The sequence below is a fragment of the Pelodiscus sinensis genome, chromosome 10 (genome assembly GCF_052426305.1).
Source record: "Pelodiscus sinensis isolate ZL-2025 chromosome 10, ASM5242630v1, whole genome shotgun sequence".
Lineage (NCBI taxonomy): Eukaryota > Metazoa > Chordata > Testudines > Trionychidae > Pelodiscus > Pelodiscus sinensis.
In genome coordinates, this window is record NC_143061.1 from 5,326,388 (window position 1) to 5,345,242 (window position 18,855).

The following is an 18,855-nucleotide window of genomic DNA, read 5'->3' on the forward strand; positions in this document are numbered from 1 at the left end:
CTATGGACACCAGGCGTTAAACTTTTATAGTCCTATTTATAATTAGGCCAGTATTTTTGTCCTGGTAATAAATACAACAGATATCGAAGACTATAATGTGCAAATTTGTGAAGTGCGTCTGTTTTGGGAGGAAGGCTTTAGTGCTGTGTTCCCCTGGGTTTGTACTTTCACCTACATAGAGGCTATTGTAATGATGTTTATGTCCCTTGATAATGATGAAGGCAGCTTTCTAGACTTTGCACTGCACTGTAGTACATATCAGAATTTGTACCTTTGCAGTAAGACTGATGAAAGTTATACAAAGCAACATTTCAGCTATTTAAAATTTATCCTTTTTATGAGAGTGTTTAACTGGGATCAGAAACAGCATCCAAACATTGCTTAGATTAATAATCTAATGAAGGAACCTGATTTATGAGTAGAAATGTACTGTACCCAAACTTGCATACTGAGCATGTATAATACTGCAGAAAAGGAATATATCCCAGCTAGACTTGGCATGTCGTTTTCCTTCATGGTGTTTTTCTAGGAGTTGCTTCGTCTCCCTCTTCTGCTTCGTTTCCTCCTAATGATTGTACAGACCCTAGAGCAAGGCAGAACTCCCAGCAACGTGAGGAAGAGCTGGAGCTAATAGAGCAACTGCGGAAGGTCTGTACTGGCAATAACTAGCGTATCTCTTAACAAATTCGCTGCAAGTATCATACCAAAGCTTGGTGTAATGGTTAAGCATTTCGTGTGCTCAGACTGCGCCCATCATGCTAACTAATATCACGTGTCTTTTGACTGCGCATCTGTCTGTGCCCACCTGTTGTCTCTTTGTCTTGTATTTAGAGGGTAAGATCTGTGGACAGGGACTGTCTTTTTGTTCTATGTTTGTATAGAAATTAGCGGCAGAGCTGAGATCCATGACTGGGATTACATTGCCACAATTAGGGATCTTAGAAAGCGGTTATTTTAATGATTGTGTAACTGCTAAATGTCTTGGTGGTTACACGATTACTCAATAACCCCAGGGGCAGGGCCGGCAGCCAGTGCGCTTCCAGCTCCACTCCCGGGGAGCCCCCTGCCATCCTGCATCCAAGCTCCCTGTGGACAGAGGCTGTTTCAGCATCCGATGAAGCAGCTTCTGTCCACGGGGTGCCCAGGCTGTATCAGAGGAAGCAGCCCGGAGTGACAAGCGGCTCCCCTGCGTGCTCTTCATTGAAAACTCAACCAGCAGGCTGGGACTGAGTCTGCCTGCTGGTCTGAATTTTAAATGTGGGGGAGGAGAATGTTGCATTTAACTGGAACTATTAACTGATAAGCAGTCGCTCATCCGTTAAATGATTAGCTGACTAGCTGCTAACATCCCTAGCCACAATGCACATATTAAATTAGAAAAATGCTGTGTTCTGTTATGCTGCTGCTGTGTTTCACCCCAGAGATGGCTTCATTTCTTCACTGTGCAAAGTGATTCTTAGAAGTGTCTTTAAAATGGTTTAGGATTGTTTGGGATGAAAGCTGCCTAGAAATGTAAGTTATTCCTTGACAAAGTCTCAAACAATTACAATAAGATGCCTTACCCATTCCATAAATGCTGATTCTAGCACAGTAGTGAATATAAGCACCTCACCAGAATGGATTATTTTTCCTCCACTCATGAACTTAAAGGAAGCCATAACCCAGCATTTTCTCTAAATATTTTGTAGTCATGTAGTTCCTTTATTCTGTTGATCTGAAAGGACTTTGCATATATTGACTCTTACAATCTACTTCCCAGGTAAGATGGGGTTTTAAGTACAAAACAAAACTCATTTTGCAGATGTGCAAACTGAAATATAGAAGTGTGATTTGCTAAAGGCCATACACTGAATGAAACAAGCTCCAAGCACTCTGTAGTTTGAAATCTCGTCTCTTTCACCAACAGATGTTGATCCAATAAAAACTTAGTACTTCTCCCACCTTATGTCTTTAATATTCTGGGGCCAACACTGTTACAGGCTCACTTCCTTTTTCTGCTTAAAATAATATGTAGTAGTTCAGTTTTCAGGGAAGCTATGCTCTCTTTCCTCTGGTGACTACATTCCACTCCTATACTTTAAAAGACAACTATTTTCATAGTACGTCTATTTTCATAGTACCTGGAAGATGTGGAATGTGTTTCTTGAATCTTGATTACTCACCCTGGGACAGAGCCATCTCGTCCATAGGACGAATCTGGGTAGCCGCCCTAGGCCACTCAGCGGCTGCCTCACTCATCCTATGGACAGGCGGTACCGGCGGTTTAAGGGGCCTGGCTCAGGGCAGCAACAGGGTCACACCTGCCCCTGCCACCACAGTCACATTGCATTGGGATCCAGAGTGACCTGGTAGCTTGCTCCACTGTACTGTGCCGCACTGCCCTCTCCCAGCCGCCTGTGCTCCACTTCTCCCCAGTAGTGGGAAGTAGAGCACTCAGGCCTCTCTGTTGCTTGCCACCATGGAGAAGTGGGGTGCAGTGTGCTGGGACAGTGGCACAGCGAGGCAAAGCAGGTTGCCAGACTCTTCTGGCTCCTGCCACCATAGGGAGTGTAGGGTAGGAGGTGACCCCTGTTGCAACCCCATGTCAGGCCCAATAATCCCCTGGCTCTTGTCGCTCAGAGGAGGGGCATAGGGATAGAACAGAAGAAGGGAGTGGGTGATACAGGGCAGGGCTAAGAGGGTGGGGAGCCCTGTGGCAGGGGAGTTGCCCTGGGCCCTGTGTCTGGGGCACTGGGAGGGATTTTGCTCCTGGTCCTGCGTGCACACGCACCCACACCCACCCACACACATACATACACACACACCCAGGAGGCCCTGCCCTCCTTGCCCTGGGATTTGTGGCTTTATTTTGAGTAATATTCTTTTTATCTCAGTTGCTAGATTTTAATTCCATGCACCCTAGTGTGACAACTCCATTTATCTTTTAGCTCAGTAGTTTTCAAACTGGGCAGCTGTGAATCCTGGTGGTCCTCAGAATGAAAACTTCTGATAATCAAACCTCAGAGAATTAAGAGAGATGTTGGTTCCTGAGCGATTCTGCTGCTCAGAAATGTTCCGCAGAATAAATAAGTTTGCAAAGAGGAGCTCTGTTGAATCATTTACCTGTTGTCTGATTAGTTTGGTGTGATTCACATTTTGTTGGATCTTTTTTGTTCTTTTGTAGAATATTGAGTCACGGTTAAAAGTGTCTTTGCCCAGTGATCTTGGAGCAGCTCTTACTGACGGGGTTGTTCTCTGCCACTTAGCTAATCACGTGCGGCCTCGATCTGTTCCCAGCATCCATGTCCCCTCGCCTGCTGTAGTAAGTATACCAAGGTGTAATCGTGAGTTGTAGTTGTCTTTGGATCTCATCCTAATGTCCATGTGAGTATCACATGTAGCAGCTTCTTCTGAAGTTGGGCAGACCTGACAATATACCAGTCTCTTTTGCCTAAGCAGAATGTGCAGCAAAGCCATAAAAAAGCTAGTGAGATTTGTGATTGTCCATTTTTATTAGTTACTTCTAACACAGATTCTGTTAATTGAACTATATAGGACTTGAGAATTTTATATTTTAGTACAACAAAAGATAAGAGTCAATATAAGAACCAAAACAGGGTATTTCCAGAGGGTCAAAAGGTCTTAGAAACAGAGAAGGATAGAGAGCTGGGACATGTAGGATTTAAATGGACGTGTGGCAACACAATACAGAAAACATTAAGAAAATAAGGAATCAGAATTCCATCTCAGTTGGACGTGAATAGATTCCTATTGCTGGACCCACTTAAATTACCATCAACTCTTTTTCTTAGGAATTTCGATAGGGCATATTTATCAGATTGTGCTTCAGAGACTTGGAACAACACAGATAAGGGCAGACCTGCACTTGTGGGAAATGAAGGACAGGAAGTTAATCTTCATGTATTCTGGGAGTGTTTGTAGCAGGAAGGATACACAGCTCAAGAAGTTTCTTTTGTGTTATCCGACTGAACATTTTGGGCGGTGCTTTAGAAATTATGGAAAGTAACGCAGGAAAAGTACCTCTCTATGTAACTTCATCAGTGAGAGCCAGACGTGTACTACCAAATACCACATGTGACTAGAGACGCTATGAGAGTCAGGAAATGAAGATGAACCATTTACACTATTGATCCTGTTGTAGCAATTTTGTTGGTTTCTTTGGAGGGTTAGACAACCTAAAAAATGACTTGAAGATCACTGCTTCATGGGAAATTGTCTATCTTCCCTTACTGACTGTAGCAAACCCACATGAGTGCTTCATAGGTTAGACTCCAACAGAGCTAGACAAGACACCTCCTTTTTCTACTTGAAAAATACACTTATATTTTGAATATATCATGTGGATGTTGCTCTCAAAGGCTGATTGTTTGCTGCAATTTTAAAACAAGGTGAATGACTATAAATAATAACCAAAGGGAGTCATGTTAAGTGTTGCTGGAACTTATTTTGGAGCCAGTACTTGCATTAGAACTCTGGCACTGACAGCACGGTGTATCACATCATTATGGTTTGTGTTCCGAGGTGGTGTTTCATCATGCAGATGTCCCTGTAGTTTCGATAACAGACTAAAGGGATATGATGGCATCTTAGGCAGATTATAGAATCGTCAAAAAAGTATACATGTAACTATTACTCGGTAAACTCACTTCATAATGAAGATACTGTCTGTGCCCTGTCATCTGTGGAATTGGATGGTTCCAACTCCCCCTTATGAGCTAAATCACAGCGTTGCCACGAAGCCTGAGTAAGGGGCAGCAGATAGTTGCAGTGCCTTGACAGGAGAATGGGGCTTTATTGTGACTTAGCCATAAGATGCTCTCTGTTTTCCCTCCTTGCACCAGAAGGGGAAAATCTGCATCAACACATAACCTGGCATTTACCTCTCTGTACCAGCTCAGCTGTGCTGTCTGGCACCTTGAGGATGTGGAGCCAAAGTTCCACCATCTTCCCATCTGCCTGCTTAGATGGAGGACTATTAGCCTCTCCGAAGCTCCCTCTCTACTGTTACCAACAGTGTGTAGCCAGACAAGGGAGAAAGGGGCATCTTACGTTTTGCTTCTGCTGTCTAGTCTGCTTTTTCTCCAGTAATAGAAATCTGTGTAAAACGGGTGAAGTTAACCCAAAAATGCCCATTCAAGAAAAATCTGATCAATACAATTTAGAACTCTGCTGTTAACCACAGGAAACACAATTGTGAGAAACTTAGGCAGCACTTTCCATTTTCTCTGGTTTCATTTGGCTCTTTTTGTACCTTGTTGTTAACAGATATTTTTTAAACATGCGTATAATTTTAATCATTCGGAATAGGCTCCAGGTTGCTTCACATCATAAAATTGCTCTGACATTCAAAGATCACTGTACTGGAGCAACGTATGAAATGTTTTATTCTAAATGTACTTTTAAGATCAGGTTATTGCAGCCACTCAAAATAGACTCCAAATGTGCAGCCTGTCGTATAACAGTGTGTGTATATTTTGTTCAGATCAAAATACTCTTTCCATTAAAATGTCAGTCTCAGCACTTCATGAGTTAGCTTTTCACTTAGTGCTTGCCTTTTTAAGGGAATGTCCCATCATCCTGTAACAGAGCTCTGTTTTGAATTGGACAAGCATATGTCATTTTTGGCCTGCAGATGTATTAGGAGTTTGTTTAACCCAAAAGCTTTATTTTTAAAAACCTGCCAATTAAGAAGTTTGTATGCCTTCTTCCCCTGCTTCTTTGCAGCCTAAGCTAACAATGGCAAAATGCAGACGAAATGTGGAAAATTTCCTGGAAGCTTGCAGAAAGATTGGTGTGTCTCAGGTAAACTCTCTTCTATTCCTGTATTGTGAGTGTGCTGTCCTGTATGGTACTTTACAAACAAAGGCCTTTCTGAAATGCTTGGGGACAATGCAAGTGTGTAAAATTCAGTAGGCTCACCTGTAAGGTGTATATAACAACACAGAGCTGATTTGGTTTTGCATTGTTTCAAGAAGCAAAAGAATTGCTATAATAGTTTGCAAAGAGCATGCTTCACTTAGTGATCTAGATAAAATACACTGTGATAGGATTCAGTTTGATTCTGTCAAGTAGAATGAGGAAGTTCAGTAAGAATTTTTGAAAAAACATAATTCAGGTTTTCTTGAAACCATATGTTTGGTGTTAATCCAAGAAGCTTTTAAAATAAAAAAACATATATAGTTTTGGGTGCCCCTCCCTGGTAGCAAGGGCTCTGTTCTGCTCACAGCAAAAACTACTGTGCAGTTATTTTATATGAACACTTTGATTGTCTAAGAAGAAACCATGATACTGGTCTCTGATGGGTAGTCATCAGTGCATAGATCGCCACTCCTTTTGTTATATATTCTTGCTTGCAAGCTCTAGTACCTTCTGGAATTCCTCTTCTTCCAAAACAGTGCACATTCACTCTTGGGGCATACACAGTATAGCACAGCATAGTCCAACTGTCTTTTCTTTTTCTTTCCCTCCTTCCCCACTTCACTTCCGACACTAGCTATGTTTCAGTGCAAACGTTTGATGTTTTAATAGCAACTTGTTCTGTTTTGCTGCTGCTTTTCTTTCTGATACATTAATTGCTATGTTTCCTTACCTCACAAAATAAGCGTTAGAATTTATGTTGCTGTTTTGCTTCGTGGTATTTTTTTCCTATTTGATATTTGAAAGACATTGCCGAAAGGGAAAATTGGATCCAGTGCCTCAAAATTATTCTGACAGTGATTCCTGGACAGTCACTGCTAAAGCAGTGTTTGCCTGGATTATGTAATTTGCAAGATATAATACAGCCGATTCCCCGAGTCAGCAAAAACTCAAGCTAAAAACCTTATTTAGCTGCTTATTAATCTCTTAAAACCCAGTGGTGCATGAGGTTGGAACATTTTAGTGAATAATTCACTTTTACTTTGGAGTGCTGCACTACCTACGTATGCTGAAGTAAATCAGTCCCCCTCACTTTGTCGGTCTCCAAGTGGCTTCATAATCCACAGAGTTCAAGGGAGGCGACAAGTGACATAGTAAGTCGTATCTAAGCTGCTCACGCCTGTGCACTGAATACAAGTCCATGGTGTAGAGTAAGACTCCATTATGTTAGTTCTGCCGTGATGTATGTAGGTACACAGAGGCAGACAAGGCTGACCTACCTAGAATCTGATTATGCTCTCATTCCTCCTGCACTGAGCTTCAAATTAGAGTTCCTGAAGGACAAGATCTTTATGGGTATTTAGTTGAGTGACCTCCACCTGAACACTAACCTTACCCTCACGTCTTCTGTGCCCCTGAGAAGGTGGGATGTCTGTGTGACAATGTCTGTGTCGTGTGTTTTTATTGAACCAATGCCCGGGAGTGTCCCCTTTCACTTACATTCTCAGGTTGCAGAAATAGGTCCATGCTCTGAGACATCTATGTGCAAATACTACCTTTTAAGAGGGCAAACTAGTTACCTGTAATTACTGTTCTCTAAAGGTAGTATCTTCCATAGAACCACCCTCTTCTTTCAGTATTTCAGTGGAATAGTCATGTAAGACTGTGTGGCTGTGTCTACATTGGCACCCTTTTCCAGAAAAGGGATGCTAATGAGACCAGTCGGAATTGCAAATGCCGCGGGGGATTTAAATATCCCCCGTGGTATTTGCATGAACATGGCTGCCGCTTTTTTCCGGCTCAGGGCTTTGCCGGAGAAAAGCGCCAGTCTAGACGGGATCTTTTGGAAAATAAAGCCTTTTCCAGAAGATCCCTTATTCCTCTTAAATTCAGGAATAAGGGATCTTCTGGAAAAGGCTTTATTTTCCGAAAGATCCCATCTAGACTGGCGCTTTTCTCCGGCAAAGCCCCGAGCTGGATAAAAGCGGCAGCCATGTTCATGCAAATACCGCGGGGGATATTTAAATCCCCTGCGGCATTTGCAATTCCGACTGGTCTCATTAGCATCCCTTTTCCGGAAAAGGGTGCCAATGTAGACACAGCCTGTGACTTAGAGGTCTTGGAGCAAAAGAAACTTACAGTTGGACTATATGATATGCTATATTTGCATCTATCCATCATTGCATATAGTTGGTGCCTCTGTTAGAGGGAGGTGAAAGGTCCAGAAATGCTGATGATTTTAGAACACTTAAGCCATTTTATCAAATACTTGGTGTCTATGCAGGATACTACAGTCAGAGATCAATTACAGGTAAATAATCAGCTCTGTTTGTGCTATTTTGCATAATTTTACCAGTTACGATATGGATTAAGCATATGGAGCATGAAGACTTATACAGCGCTAGTGGTAGTTTACGAATACTTATCCAATTTATTCCTGAGTTCCCAAATAGAACTGGTTTGAACTAAGACTTATGCCAACTGTCAGCTGTTTTATTGAAGAGATTTTATTCTACATGTAAACTAGACTGACAAACTGCTGGACACGCAATGCATATATGGAAGGTCTTTCAGATTCCTTTGTGAGAATTAACCGGTTCTAATATACACCTTGAAACTGTTGGATGTATTTGAGATGTCTGATGACTGATGCTTCATGGATGCTTGCATGGTTGATCAACTGACTCTGTTTTTCTGTCTGTTTTCCCTTCCTGCTCACACACTTTGGACAGGACAATCTTTGTTCCCCTTCTGACATTCTTCAGCTAAACCTCAGCGTTAAAAGGACAGTTGAAACTCTTCTTTCCCTGGGGACAGATTCAGAAGAATCCGCTCTTGTCTTTCTTTCCATCCAGCTTTGGGGCTTTGTGGCATTTTACTGCACTCTAATGCTAACGCTCTGTATGTTCTATCGCTGGGTCTTTTTCCTCTAGCTGAAGGACAGTGGTGCTGCCGACTCGTTACATCTCTCCAGCAGTTGGTAAAGCCTTTTGTTTTTGTCAAGAACCATTTGTGTAAGTGCATTTTCTGATCGTTAGTCGGCGTTGACATGTACAATGTAAAACACTCTTTGGTACACTTCCATGATAATCTGGGACATTGTTACAAGTTTGTATTTGTGATGTGTAGCAAGCATTATTCTTACAGGAGAGGTATTGCTGTCCAGTGGCTAGAGCAAGGGGCTCAGGTTTAGTGCACTGGGTTCTAGTCACAGTTCTATTGAATAGCTCTGTAATATGGGAAGATCACAGCTCCACTGTACCTCAGTTTCCCTATTTGTCAAATGGGAGTACCACCCACACTTCTAAAGTGCTTTGAGTTCCTGTGACAAAAAGTGCTAAATACACGTGCAAAGTATTGTTTTTTCCTTAAATGTCCATGTGCCTGGTTACATCTGACTGTCTTAGTAGATCTGGCCTGGTTCTTTGTATCAGGAGTTGCTCTTAGAGCTTTTTCATGCCAGTTTCCTTAACCCTTCTCTTGAAGTCTTGGATTTCCTGTATTGTGAGGTTCAGAATAGCCTCTCATTTGACTAAAATTAGGCTGAAAGTGAATACCAAGCTGCTTCACGTGACTAATACACACAGCGTGGAGAGTGTGTAGAGGAGCAGAACTTCTTCAACACTGGGAACGAGATGGGCTGTCTTTAAATCCCATCAGAAACTTCAAAAGTGTCATGCAGTATTGCTGTGTTCCTCATATCAAACTTGATTAGTGTGACCTCCTGGTTATTCTTTGCATCATAGAATCTTACATCATAGAATTATGAGCTACAAGCTCTAATACCTTACTTTTCACTGTTTCACAAAACTCAGGTAATCTTCCATGAAGTTGCAGAATTTTTCAGCTGCATGCTATACTCTGTTGCTTGCATGCATTGCTCAGGGAAACCGTGAGCCATGAAATTGGTTGTCAAAAGGAGCAAAGCCCGTCCAGCTTGTTCTTATGATACTAAATCTATTACCTGCCTTTTTCTGTTGTTTGCTTTTGTTTTACTGGGACTGTCACCGGAACTCTGTATTAGAGCCCCATCTCCTTCAGGGTATGTCAGCAAAAGTAGATGGATGCTGATCGATTCTGTTCCAACATTTGCAGAGCTGCTACACGGAGCTCCCTGTTTACCTTTTTTTCTGGGCAGTATTACTTCACTTGGTGCTTTTCAGTCACTGGTACTTCATCTTTTCTAGCTTGTGCCCAACACACCTCGGCCTTACCTAGTAGAAGAGTTGCTGTGTCGCGTGCCAGTGCACCACGGCCATGCGTCTCCATTTGCAGGGTGGGGAAGGCTCCTTCCCAAACCAGCGCCGTTTGGTAGAGTTGTGTTTGGAGCCCTGCAAGCTCTATTCCAGGATAGACCAGTCGCGGTTGGATGGGAACTGGTGACAATGATCAGTTCAGCTTTACTCCAGGCCCAGTTCTTCAGTTGTAACCCACTTAGGCTGGGGACTCATTACCCTAGTTTTTAATCCCAATTTGCCTCATCTCTCGGACTCGGTTATTTAATGTTTACACTGAGTTCCCATTCTGCCCCTCCACTTGAATCAAGTTGGAGTTCCAAAGATGTCTGAGAGCTGCAGGGCATTCCTGAGGCTGTGTGCAAGAGGCCACATCTCCCCAGCGTAGATTGATTCAGTAGACTGCATTCAGAGACCATTACAAGTGAGTATTCAGCCACATGTCTTTTCTCAATGTGTCATGAATTCCTCTTACTCCTAAGAAGCACAGTAAATAGCTCTGAAATCCAGCTTAGCTGCTGCAGTCCCTTGTTTCAGCAGCATTGACAGAGTAGCACGTCTGAAGCACAGAGATGAGTTGCAAAATGCAATCATTGCCGTTGAATATGTTTCTTAATACGCCTGGTCTGCTGAGCCTGGGGAGGAAAGCAGGACTAACTAGCCTGCGAGCTGCTTGCCTCGTGTCCGGATCACAGTGTGATTTGACACAGAACATTCCTGTCTGGGAACTCTGCCCAAGGAGAAAGTGCTTGGGGTTTTTTTTCCCACAAAAGGCAGGATTACAGTTACTTAAAAATTGACTGTTGAAGCTATTTTTGCACTGTTTCCTGGTATGGACTAAAATTAACTCAATTGCCTGTGTTAACTTTTCTTAATGAACACTGTGATTAAAAACTGCAAGGGATTACAGTAATGGTGCCTTTCAGTGTAAGCCTTTTTGTCTATCATGACTACCTCTGTGGTATGGATTCATTTCAAATCTTTTCCCCTATTTGTTTATAAACTTTTAAAAGGCTGAAATCCAGGTATTGTGTGTAATTGTGCTTTTCACTGGTCTGAGAGGGACACCTCCTTTTTTATTGGACCTGAAAGTACCAGTCTGAGATCTGTCTGGCTGATTCATTATGTCTCCTGGCAAGGTCTCCATGTCCTGGCTTTGATAGCTCATATGCTGCCAAGAAATTGAAGATGTTTTTTAAAGTTTTCATGGAAGATGCAGGCAGTGTAGAAAATCATTTGCTGTGTGCATATGTAAATAAAAGCATTAGAATTCTCCATGGTTTTATAGAGTGGCCAAATTTAGGGTATCAGGTGTTTTTAAGGTGGAAATGAAAGATCTGATTCCACATTTGATTCTACCTGGTTGCAGCCCTGCACAAAGCCTCATTGAGGTCAGGGTGACAGCCTCTATGGAGCTGGTTCGTTAAACTCATAGTATACACATGATAGCACAACTTAGTAAATGCCTCGAAAGCTCGTTCCAACTAGATACTTTAAATACTATTGCTTAATTAGAGTGCTTTTCTGAGGTGATTTGTGTTAAAAAAGTGCCTGTGAAAGATGAATAATTGGTTGCTAAAAATGACCTGTTTTTATTCATATTTGGAGGATATTTTCCTTTACAACGTTCCTGGTAATTCCTCGTTATATTCTTTTTAACAGTAAGAACAGCCTGTTTTACATTTACCTTTTCAGAGGCCGTTCAGGCATGCATCTGAACAAGTCCCTCTTTTGCCATAAAGCAACTTACATGCTCGTCTGGGTTCGTCTTTCACATGGCTTTCTGCTTTCACTCTCAGTAGGAAAGATCAGACCAAAAGTGTTCTATATTATTTTAAGAGGGTTTTTGTGAAGGTCGTATATCTCTTCCTGTTGACAAGAACTGCTGTTAAGCAAACAGATACTTTTCAGATTTATTGCACAATATTTCCAAAGCACATGCTAATCTCTCAGCATATGATAAAAGCTTTAAAATGTGTGATGGTGCGTTCATATCTGGTAGCTGAACCACAATATTGTGAGAACTCCTCCACATCTTTCTTGTGTCACGGAAATGAAAACACCAGTCCTGTTGTATTTGATCTGTGATCATGTTTACCAGATTGAAGTAAAGGCTCCCCTCCCCGCAGTCAGTCCAGTTCTGATTTTATTGGTGATGTTATTCAGTGGGGGTAGAAGCAAATGTGTGACTTCCCTCTTCTCGCCTTCTCTTCTGAAAACTCTTCTTATTTGTACATTTTTTTTCATGAGTGCTGATGAATAAACAAACAAAATGATTGTCTGAGAGTTTGCTGGTTTGTTACCCTGGTGTGACATATACAGCTGGCTTATCTGTAGGTAACGAGTTACTTCCTTAGATATTTTTGTTCAGGTGTCCATAACATTCCACATTTTAGTCTCCTTCTGCTTGTTTAATTTGCATTTTTCTTTTCTTTTCAGTTGCGTGTTTTTCATCCTTTTTCTTTGTTTTTGTCCGTCTGTTGTGTTTCCCCGTGTAGGACCGATTATGTTTGCCTCTGCATATTTTAGAAGAGAAGGGTTTGGCACAGGTAGCAGTGACAGTCCACGCACTTCTGGAGCTCGCACCCCCAAAGCAGCAGCATCACCACTTGTCTGCTATGTAAAGATCACCAGGACCTTTTGGTTTCCCTTGGCTAAGCAGAAGAACATGAAGACTTTGCTGCTGCTGCAGTGTATCCAAACACACAAAGCTCTGTTCTGAGAAAGAAATTAGCTTCTGTAATTCCTGACAGGAATGTTTTGCTTCATTTTTGCTCCACTTTTTTTGGAGATCACATCTGTTTTCATTTAAATTTTTACCAATATTTCCCCTTTTATAAAGTGATGTTTATTCTTGGGGAAACTTCCTTTGGTTGCTTAGAAGCATCTGTTAAAACTGACTATGTAGAATTGTGGGATTTATATATATAAATATATATATACAGTTTGAAAAACTGTAAGAGTCCTAGTAGGATTTATTTACAAAAGGGATGTTTCTATTGCAACAGAGTGATGGAGACTTCTTGTCCTCATGAGTCCTAGACAGAGTTTTTATGCATCTGTCAGCCCTCTCCATTACATGTAAAGTTCACAGGTTAAGACTGCCTTTTGAAGCTGATGGTTCTCAGTTTTTCAAAGCAAGACTGAAACTGAAGCTTTAATCTGGGTTGGCATATCTCAGTATTTAAAAAGTGCTGGGGTGGGGGCGGGTTTCCAGGGAAAACATACCACTTTTTACATTCATTAGGAACACACATTTCAGTGACAGATACTAAATTTTAATTATTCAAATATTTGTATTAAACAGATCAAAATACGTGCTGGCTTTGAACTTCCATTGGTTATAAATCTATTTTTGTGTGGAATCTTCGCATTTCAGTGGGAAACCTTGTACCATTCTTCAGACCCTCCCCTACCAATCATGAGAGTTACTCAGTTACTAAATGGTAATGTTAAATTGCTCTATGGCTTGTATCTGCTGCAAATAATGCCTGAAAATTTTCCAGTGTGGAATCAGGTACTGATTTGCATTCCAGTGCAAATAATCATAAGTTATTAAAGGTAGAGACCATTAGAGGTCTGTTATCCAATTATGTTTTCAGTTGAAAACAACACACAGCCATTTATGCCAGTGATGATCCCAATTGTATAGGAACAAAGTATTATAGGAAAGTGATTATTGAATTCCAAGATTGGTTCTGTGTGTTGGGATAACACTCAACTTTCAAAGTGCCAGACTTTTGCAAAATGAAATTTGTCAGTGGGGTTGACAGAATGCCTTCATAAGTGTGTTTTCTTGTTCATGCAGTGGTACAAAATGCCTTTACTTCCCTTTCCTTTCCCCCCAAAAGTGGAAATTCAAAATATGTGAAGGAGAAACTGAAAATAAAGGTCTGTTACGTGCAGAGCTCAGACTTCTGTGCTGTGTTGTCTCCCCCCCTCTCCTCTTCAACTAGGCTGGTCACAACCGGTGCTTCAATTACGGTGTTTTTTTTAATACTGGTGTTTTAAACACCCTTTTCTCCCGCTGTGAAATCCTCGTGTTGTTTCTGGGGTCACCCAGAAGGCACTTCTGCCATTATCATAGATTGCATGTGACATGAAGAAGACACGTAGAATTTGTGGTGTTCCATTCTGGGATGTTGTTAGTGAACCAGTAATACCAAGAGGTTTTCTGAAGAGATGAAGTGAGAGGAAGAAATGGAAAAAAAGGTTAGTTAAACATTTTCTGTGCTGTAATAAGCCTGATCATGGGAACATCTGAGCACAGAAGTCTGGGCTTAGCTGTATTTTTTCTTTAGATTTGTCATTCCATTCTCATCCTGATTTGTTTGCCTAATAATTATTTCGTGGTTGCGTATGGTAACTGTTGTCTTGCTGATTTCACACGTGGATGTGTTTTGCTTCATATTGGTGATGACATCACTTATCACACATCCAGAAAAACACGTGACGGATACTGAAAACTAGAGCCGCACCGTTGCTAAGAGAAAATATTTTCATAATATGTTTCTGGGAGTTCGGTGTATGCCAGTAACTGGCGTCAGAAAAAGGAAGAGGTACACCACCCACCAGTCAATGGCGAGGTGGGGTTTCACAGCACCTTGTCCAAGGGAAGGCTTGCAAAGGACAGAGCTGGTGCTTTCAGGACTATGTGGAAGTGAAAGGAGACATGTTTTATTGTAGACTCTCCCACTCGTTGAATTGAGGGGTAGCTTTCTGCTATCGTGCTGCTGACACTATCGACCAGAGTGCTCAAACTTCATCATGACCCCCACATCTCCTGAGGCAATGGTGCTAATTCAGATATATCTTGGGAGGAGGGTTGCTGATGCCCCTTGTCCCGCACTCAGCTTAGCTCCTCTCCTAAACCGTTCCATCCCACCCCACAGCCAGCCCTACCCACAGCCACTCCCCGGATACATGGGAAGGAGTTTCACCACAGCCTGGAGCAGGAAAGAGCACCTAGGATGGAGGGCTTATTTCCACCAGACTATGGAGTCTTCTGCAAGCAGCAGAGACTAGTCATGCCACAGCCAGTTCCATGCACCCCAGGATGGGACCATCAGCAGCCTCCCCACATCCCCTCCTTACCAATGCCAGGCTTCTAGCAATACCAAGTGCAGCTGCTGTGGGTTCTGGCTGAAGGACCCAGCAGGCAGAACAGGACTGGGTGCCAGGTGCATGACCTCCAGAGTCCTTGCCTTCCTCAAGTTGCTTCTTATGATTTCTTTCTGATGGCTCAACATTTTGCAGCCCCTACTTTGGGACACACTGATGTATACAGTTCTGCCATAGACCATAAATGTTTCCTTGTGGGCTATCTACAAATCACTGTTAAAGGACAGTGACAAATTCATCTGAATTCTCAGTACTAGACATTTTGTAGTCCATGTACCTGGCTAATTTTGTTTCAATATTGCATCCTCCTTTAGCGATATTAGATTGATCAGCTTTAAAGAAATCTGTTAAACTTAATGTGGAAGTATGAGAATCTGTTATTTGCTCCAGTCTAGCTTCCTGGACCTACGGAAAGTGAACCGTAACAGCATTCAGGTTGGTACAAGCTTAACATTTCATAAATGTTAGTTTTTAGAAAATTAATAATTTGGAGTTTGTCTGATTTTCAGTATATGGCCACTTCTTGCTGTGTAAAATCAGCCACTATCACCCACAAATGTGTGTAGCTGAATTTTACATCAGCAACTGTGCTTGCATGCCTGGTCAGGCATATGCTCCTATTTCCTTTACAGTTCTAAACAAACATTTCACTCTATCAGATTCATGTTTGTGACGTCATGGCGGTTTGACTCTGATCTTGTGCCTTTCATGCTGGCAAACGCTAAACTTTGACCAGACATTGAGGACAAAAAGCGAAGTCTGAAATGTCATGATACAGTTTATTTTTTATTTATTATACCAAAAAACACTTCAGCTTTCTGTTGTGATCAAGTGAGTTGAGATTTTTTGGTATATTTTTGTGCAATTTTGTTATACCCAGTGAAAAAATATTTTAAAGAAAACACATTGGATTTCATTTTGTGTGCTAAAGCAAGAATAATTTCTTTCCTTTTTGGGGGTGTTGGTGTTGGGGAAAAATCCATGTCAAAGTTTAGAGCTTGCTAGTATGTTTGTATGAACTACGCTGTGATCCTTACACAAACCTGGTCAGGCACTGAAGAACCTTGAGGATCGATAATGATACAAAACAGAAATTCAAATGGCACTGGCACTTAATGGTCCTTGATGGTATTAAAATGATCTAATGGGGAAAATAGGGGGTTTTGATTTCTCCTCATTGGGAGCCAAGGACGGGGAAAGCTTGTTAGGAAAGGCCCTTCCTTGATGGATTATTACATTCTAGACAATGTTCTACAGCACTAAGAACTTTTCAATTGCTCTTCACAGTGACGTGATAACTGGTTATGTTTTATCCTTTTATGACTAAATGGTTCTTTGAAATTTTTGTTTTAGAAGCAGAGGAATTTTATGGTGGATTTGAACATTTAAAAATATTTTTTATAGGATATTGTGGTGTTTTACAAAACAATCCCAATTCTGTTTCTGAAAACCTTGTAAACGTGTAATTAATAGATTAAAGGAGTTTTAAAGTTCCTGCCTATGTTTGTATGTCTGTAAATACATTCCATAAAGACTGTTAAGTATAAATGTCAGAATATTGTGTACTTTATATTAAATTGTCTGTATGCTGGTAGTTGTGTGAACTTCTAGCACACTGATGATATAAAACAAATGCCTTGGTAATTTGAAATAAAGTTTTAAAATCTATGTGAAATATTTCTTCCTCCTTACATTTACTTGTTGCTTCCTGTGTATCAAGTGTGTATTTACTTTCTGAATTGTCAGGTTTATTAAGAGAGGATTTTTTTCTGGTCATCTTAGGAGGTTTGTATAGGAGAAATTGTTCTTTATGCATAACGACCCAACAGCCAGTGTAGGAGACTGTGCATGTTTGCACTCACTATGTCTCTTTCAGCAGATGTAATGAGAACCTGTTTCTCTGCAGCCTTTCTAGCCACTCCCCCTGAGAGAAACTATAGTGTTCCTCAGAATCAGCCCCGTCCATTCTTAGAAGTTAGTGTGGCCTGGTAGGTCACGTGGGCAGTTAGCCACAACCGGTGCACAGCTGCTTGCTCTATTACATTCTCAAGTTATTTACCCTGTCTGGTTTGAAATTCTGTGAAGTTTGTACCAGGATTCCATGAGCCTCAATAATAGGAACTGGCCCAAAATGTTTGCTCATCCTTTCCTCTGTCTCCCGTAACTAGAGTTTATAGCAAACAAGTGTGAAGTCCAAAGGTTGCCAGCAGCCACAGAACTGCCGACATTGTTTCATACGTGCTGCTCTCCCTCCCACCCCACCTCCAGCTGGTCTACAGTACTACCACGTTATCTGTCCCCTTCTCCGTGTCCCTGCTTCAGATCCTTTGACTGACTTGACTTTTGCATCAGTTTTCGGGCTCCTTATTTTCACCTTCAGGTCCCTGTACAAAGGCCTCCCTTTGCTCTGCCCAAGCCTCATGATCTAATCACTCTTGTATGACCCACTCTGCCAATCATTGAGCTTATGTCCAGAAGGAATCAACACCCAGATCACCTAGTTTGACCTCTTCTACCAGACCAATCTCAGTGTTTCCTTTGGCCATCTATATCTGGCCTCCACCTGTTCCTCTGTATGCCTCCTTAAAACACACGTCCTCCAGAAGATGTCCTTCACCTCGTCTCTCACATGGAGATGTTTTAGGTTTGGATGCCTGCCCGATCTTCCGCTGCAAAATCCAAAACATGGTGGCTCTACTGCATACCATACTAGACTCTATCTTTCACTCATGGCAGCTCTTTCCTGGCCTTTTTTCATGTAAGATTGTAAGACTTTCAAGGCAGATGTCTTCTCTTCTGGCCATCAAGCATCTGTTTGAACGTTGTGGATGTAGACGGGTGGAGACGAGGCCCCTTAGAGTTCACAGGCAGAGCTGGCTATAAATTAAAGACTCTCAGGTGCATGAGTTCTAACTTGTTATAGGTGAAGCAATTACAGCCCTTTCCCAGCAATAATACATTTTCCTCTCCTTACACCAAGAACTTGGTATATTTTGAAATCTTTTTACATTTTTGAAGCATTTCAATGCTGAGTAAAGTGACACAATTGGCAGCCCTGAAGAGTGAAGTCCTCCATTTTTATTTACAGACTAGAAGACTTACCTGGGGTTCCTGGGTCCTTCAAGGCAGGGGGATGGGGGGGTGCAGGAGTCAGGGTAGGGCCTTAGAGATGTAATGGGGGCAGGGCAGGACGTTGAGGGAATGGGGGGTGTGAGAGTGAGGGTTGAGCAGTGAGGAGGGCCTCAGGGTGGGGGTCCCATCTGGCAGGGCTTTCTCTCTCCCCCTCCCCCAGCCCCCAGGGACCTGCTGTCTCTCCACTACCAGTGCTACAGCCAAGGAGGAGAAAGGGGTTTGAGCAGGGGGGCTACTTACCTGGTTTGGTGGTAGGAAAGATGGTGGAGCCCAAGCCCTGTTGGCCACTCTCTTGGTGGTGAAGCTGCTCCCCAATGGCCACTTTGCATATAGCTCTCCTCTGCGCTCACTAACCCCAGTGGCCACTCCCAGCATTGTGCCCCTCCTCTCTGTGCTCCTCCCTTTCACGTCCCTCCCCTCTCCCGGCCCCTCCCCTTCCATGTTATGGAAAACAGTCCCATTCTTGGCACTTCCTGTTTTCCAGGGACAACCAAACCCTGACCATGCTTTA

The 18,855-nt window shown here is 42.2% G+C and overlaps 1 protein-coding gene across 8 annotated transcripts in view; it reads left to right on the plus strand.

Annotated features, from left to right (window-relative positions):
* Positions 1 to 16,887, plus strand: part of LRCH3 (leucine rich repeats and calponin homology domain containing 3) — a 116,164-nt gene extending 99,277 nt beyond the window's left edge. For 6 of the 8 annotated variants that reach the window (XM_075938176.2, XM_075938177.2, XM_089780713.1 and 3 more), the window contains 4 exons: positions 530 to 648; positions 3,164 to 3,301; positions 5,725 to 5,802; positions 12,590 to 16,887. In XM_075938176.2, coding sequence (XP_075794291.1) covers positions 530 to 648; positions 3,164 to 3,301; positions 5,725 to 5,802; positions 12,590 to 12,715 — 461 coding nt within the window. In that variant the 3' untranslated portion in view covers positions 12,716 to 16,887. Of the gene's footprint in view, positions 1 to 529; positions 649 to 3,163; positions 3,302 to 5,724; positions 5,803 to 8,588 lie in introns of all 8 variants that reach the window. The other 2 variants (XM_089780714.1, XM_089780715.1) reach the window with 1 other exon arrangement.
* Positions 16,888 to 18,855: the final 1,968 nt, after the last annotated feature.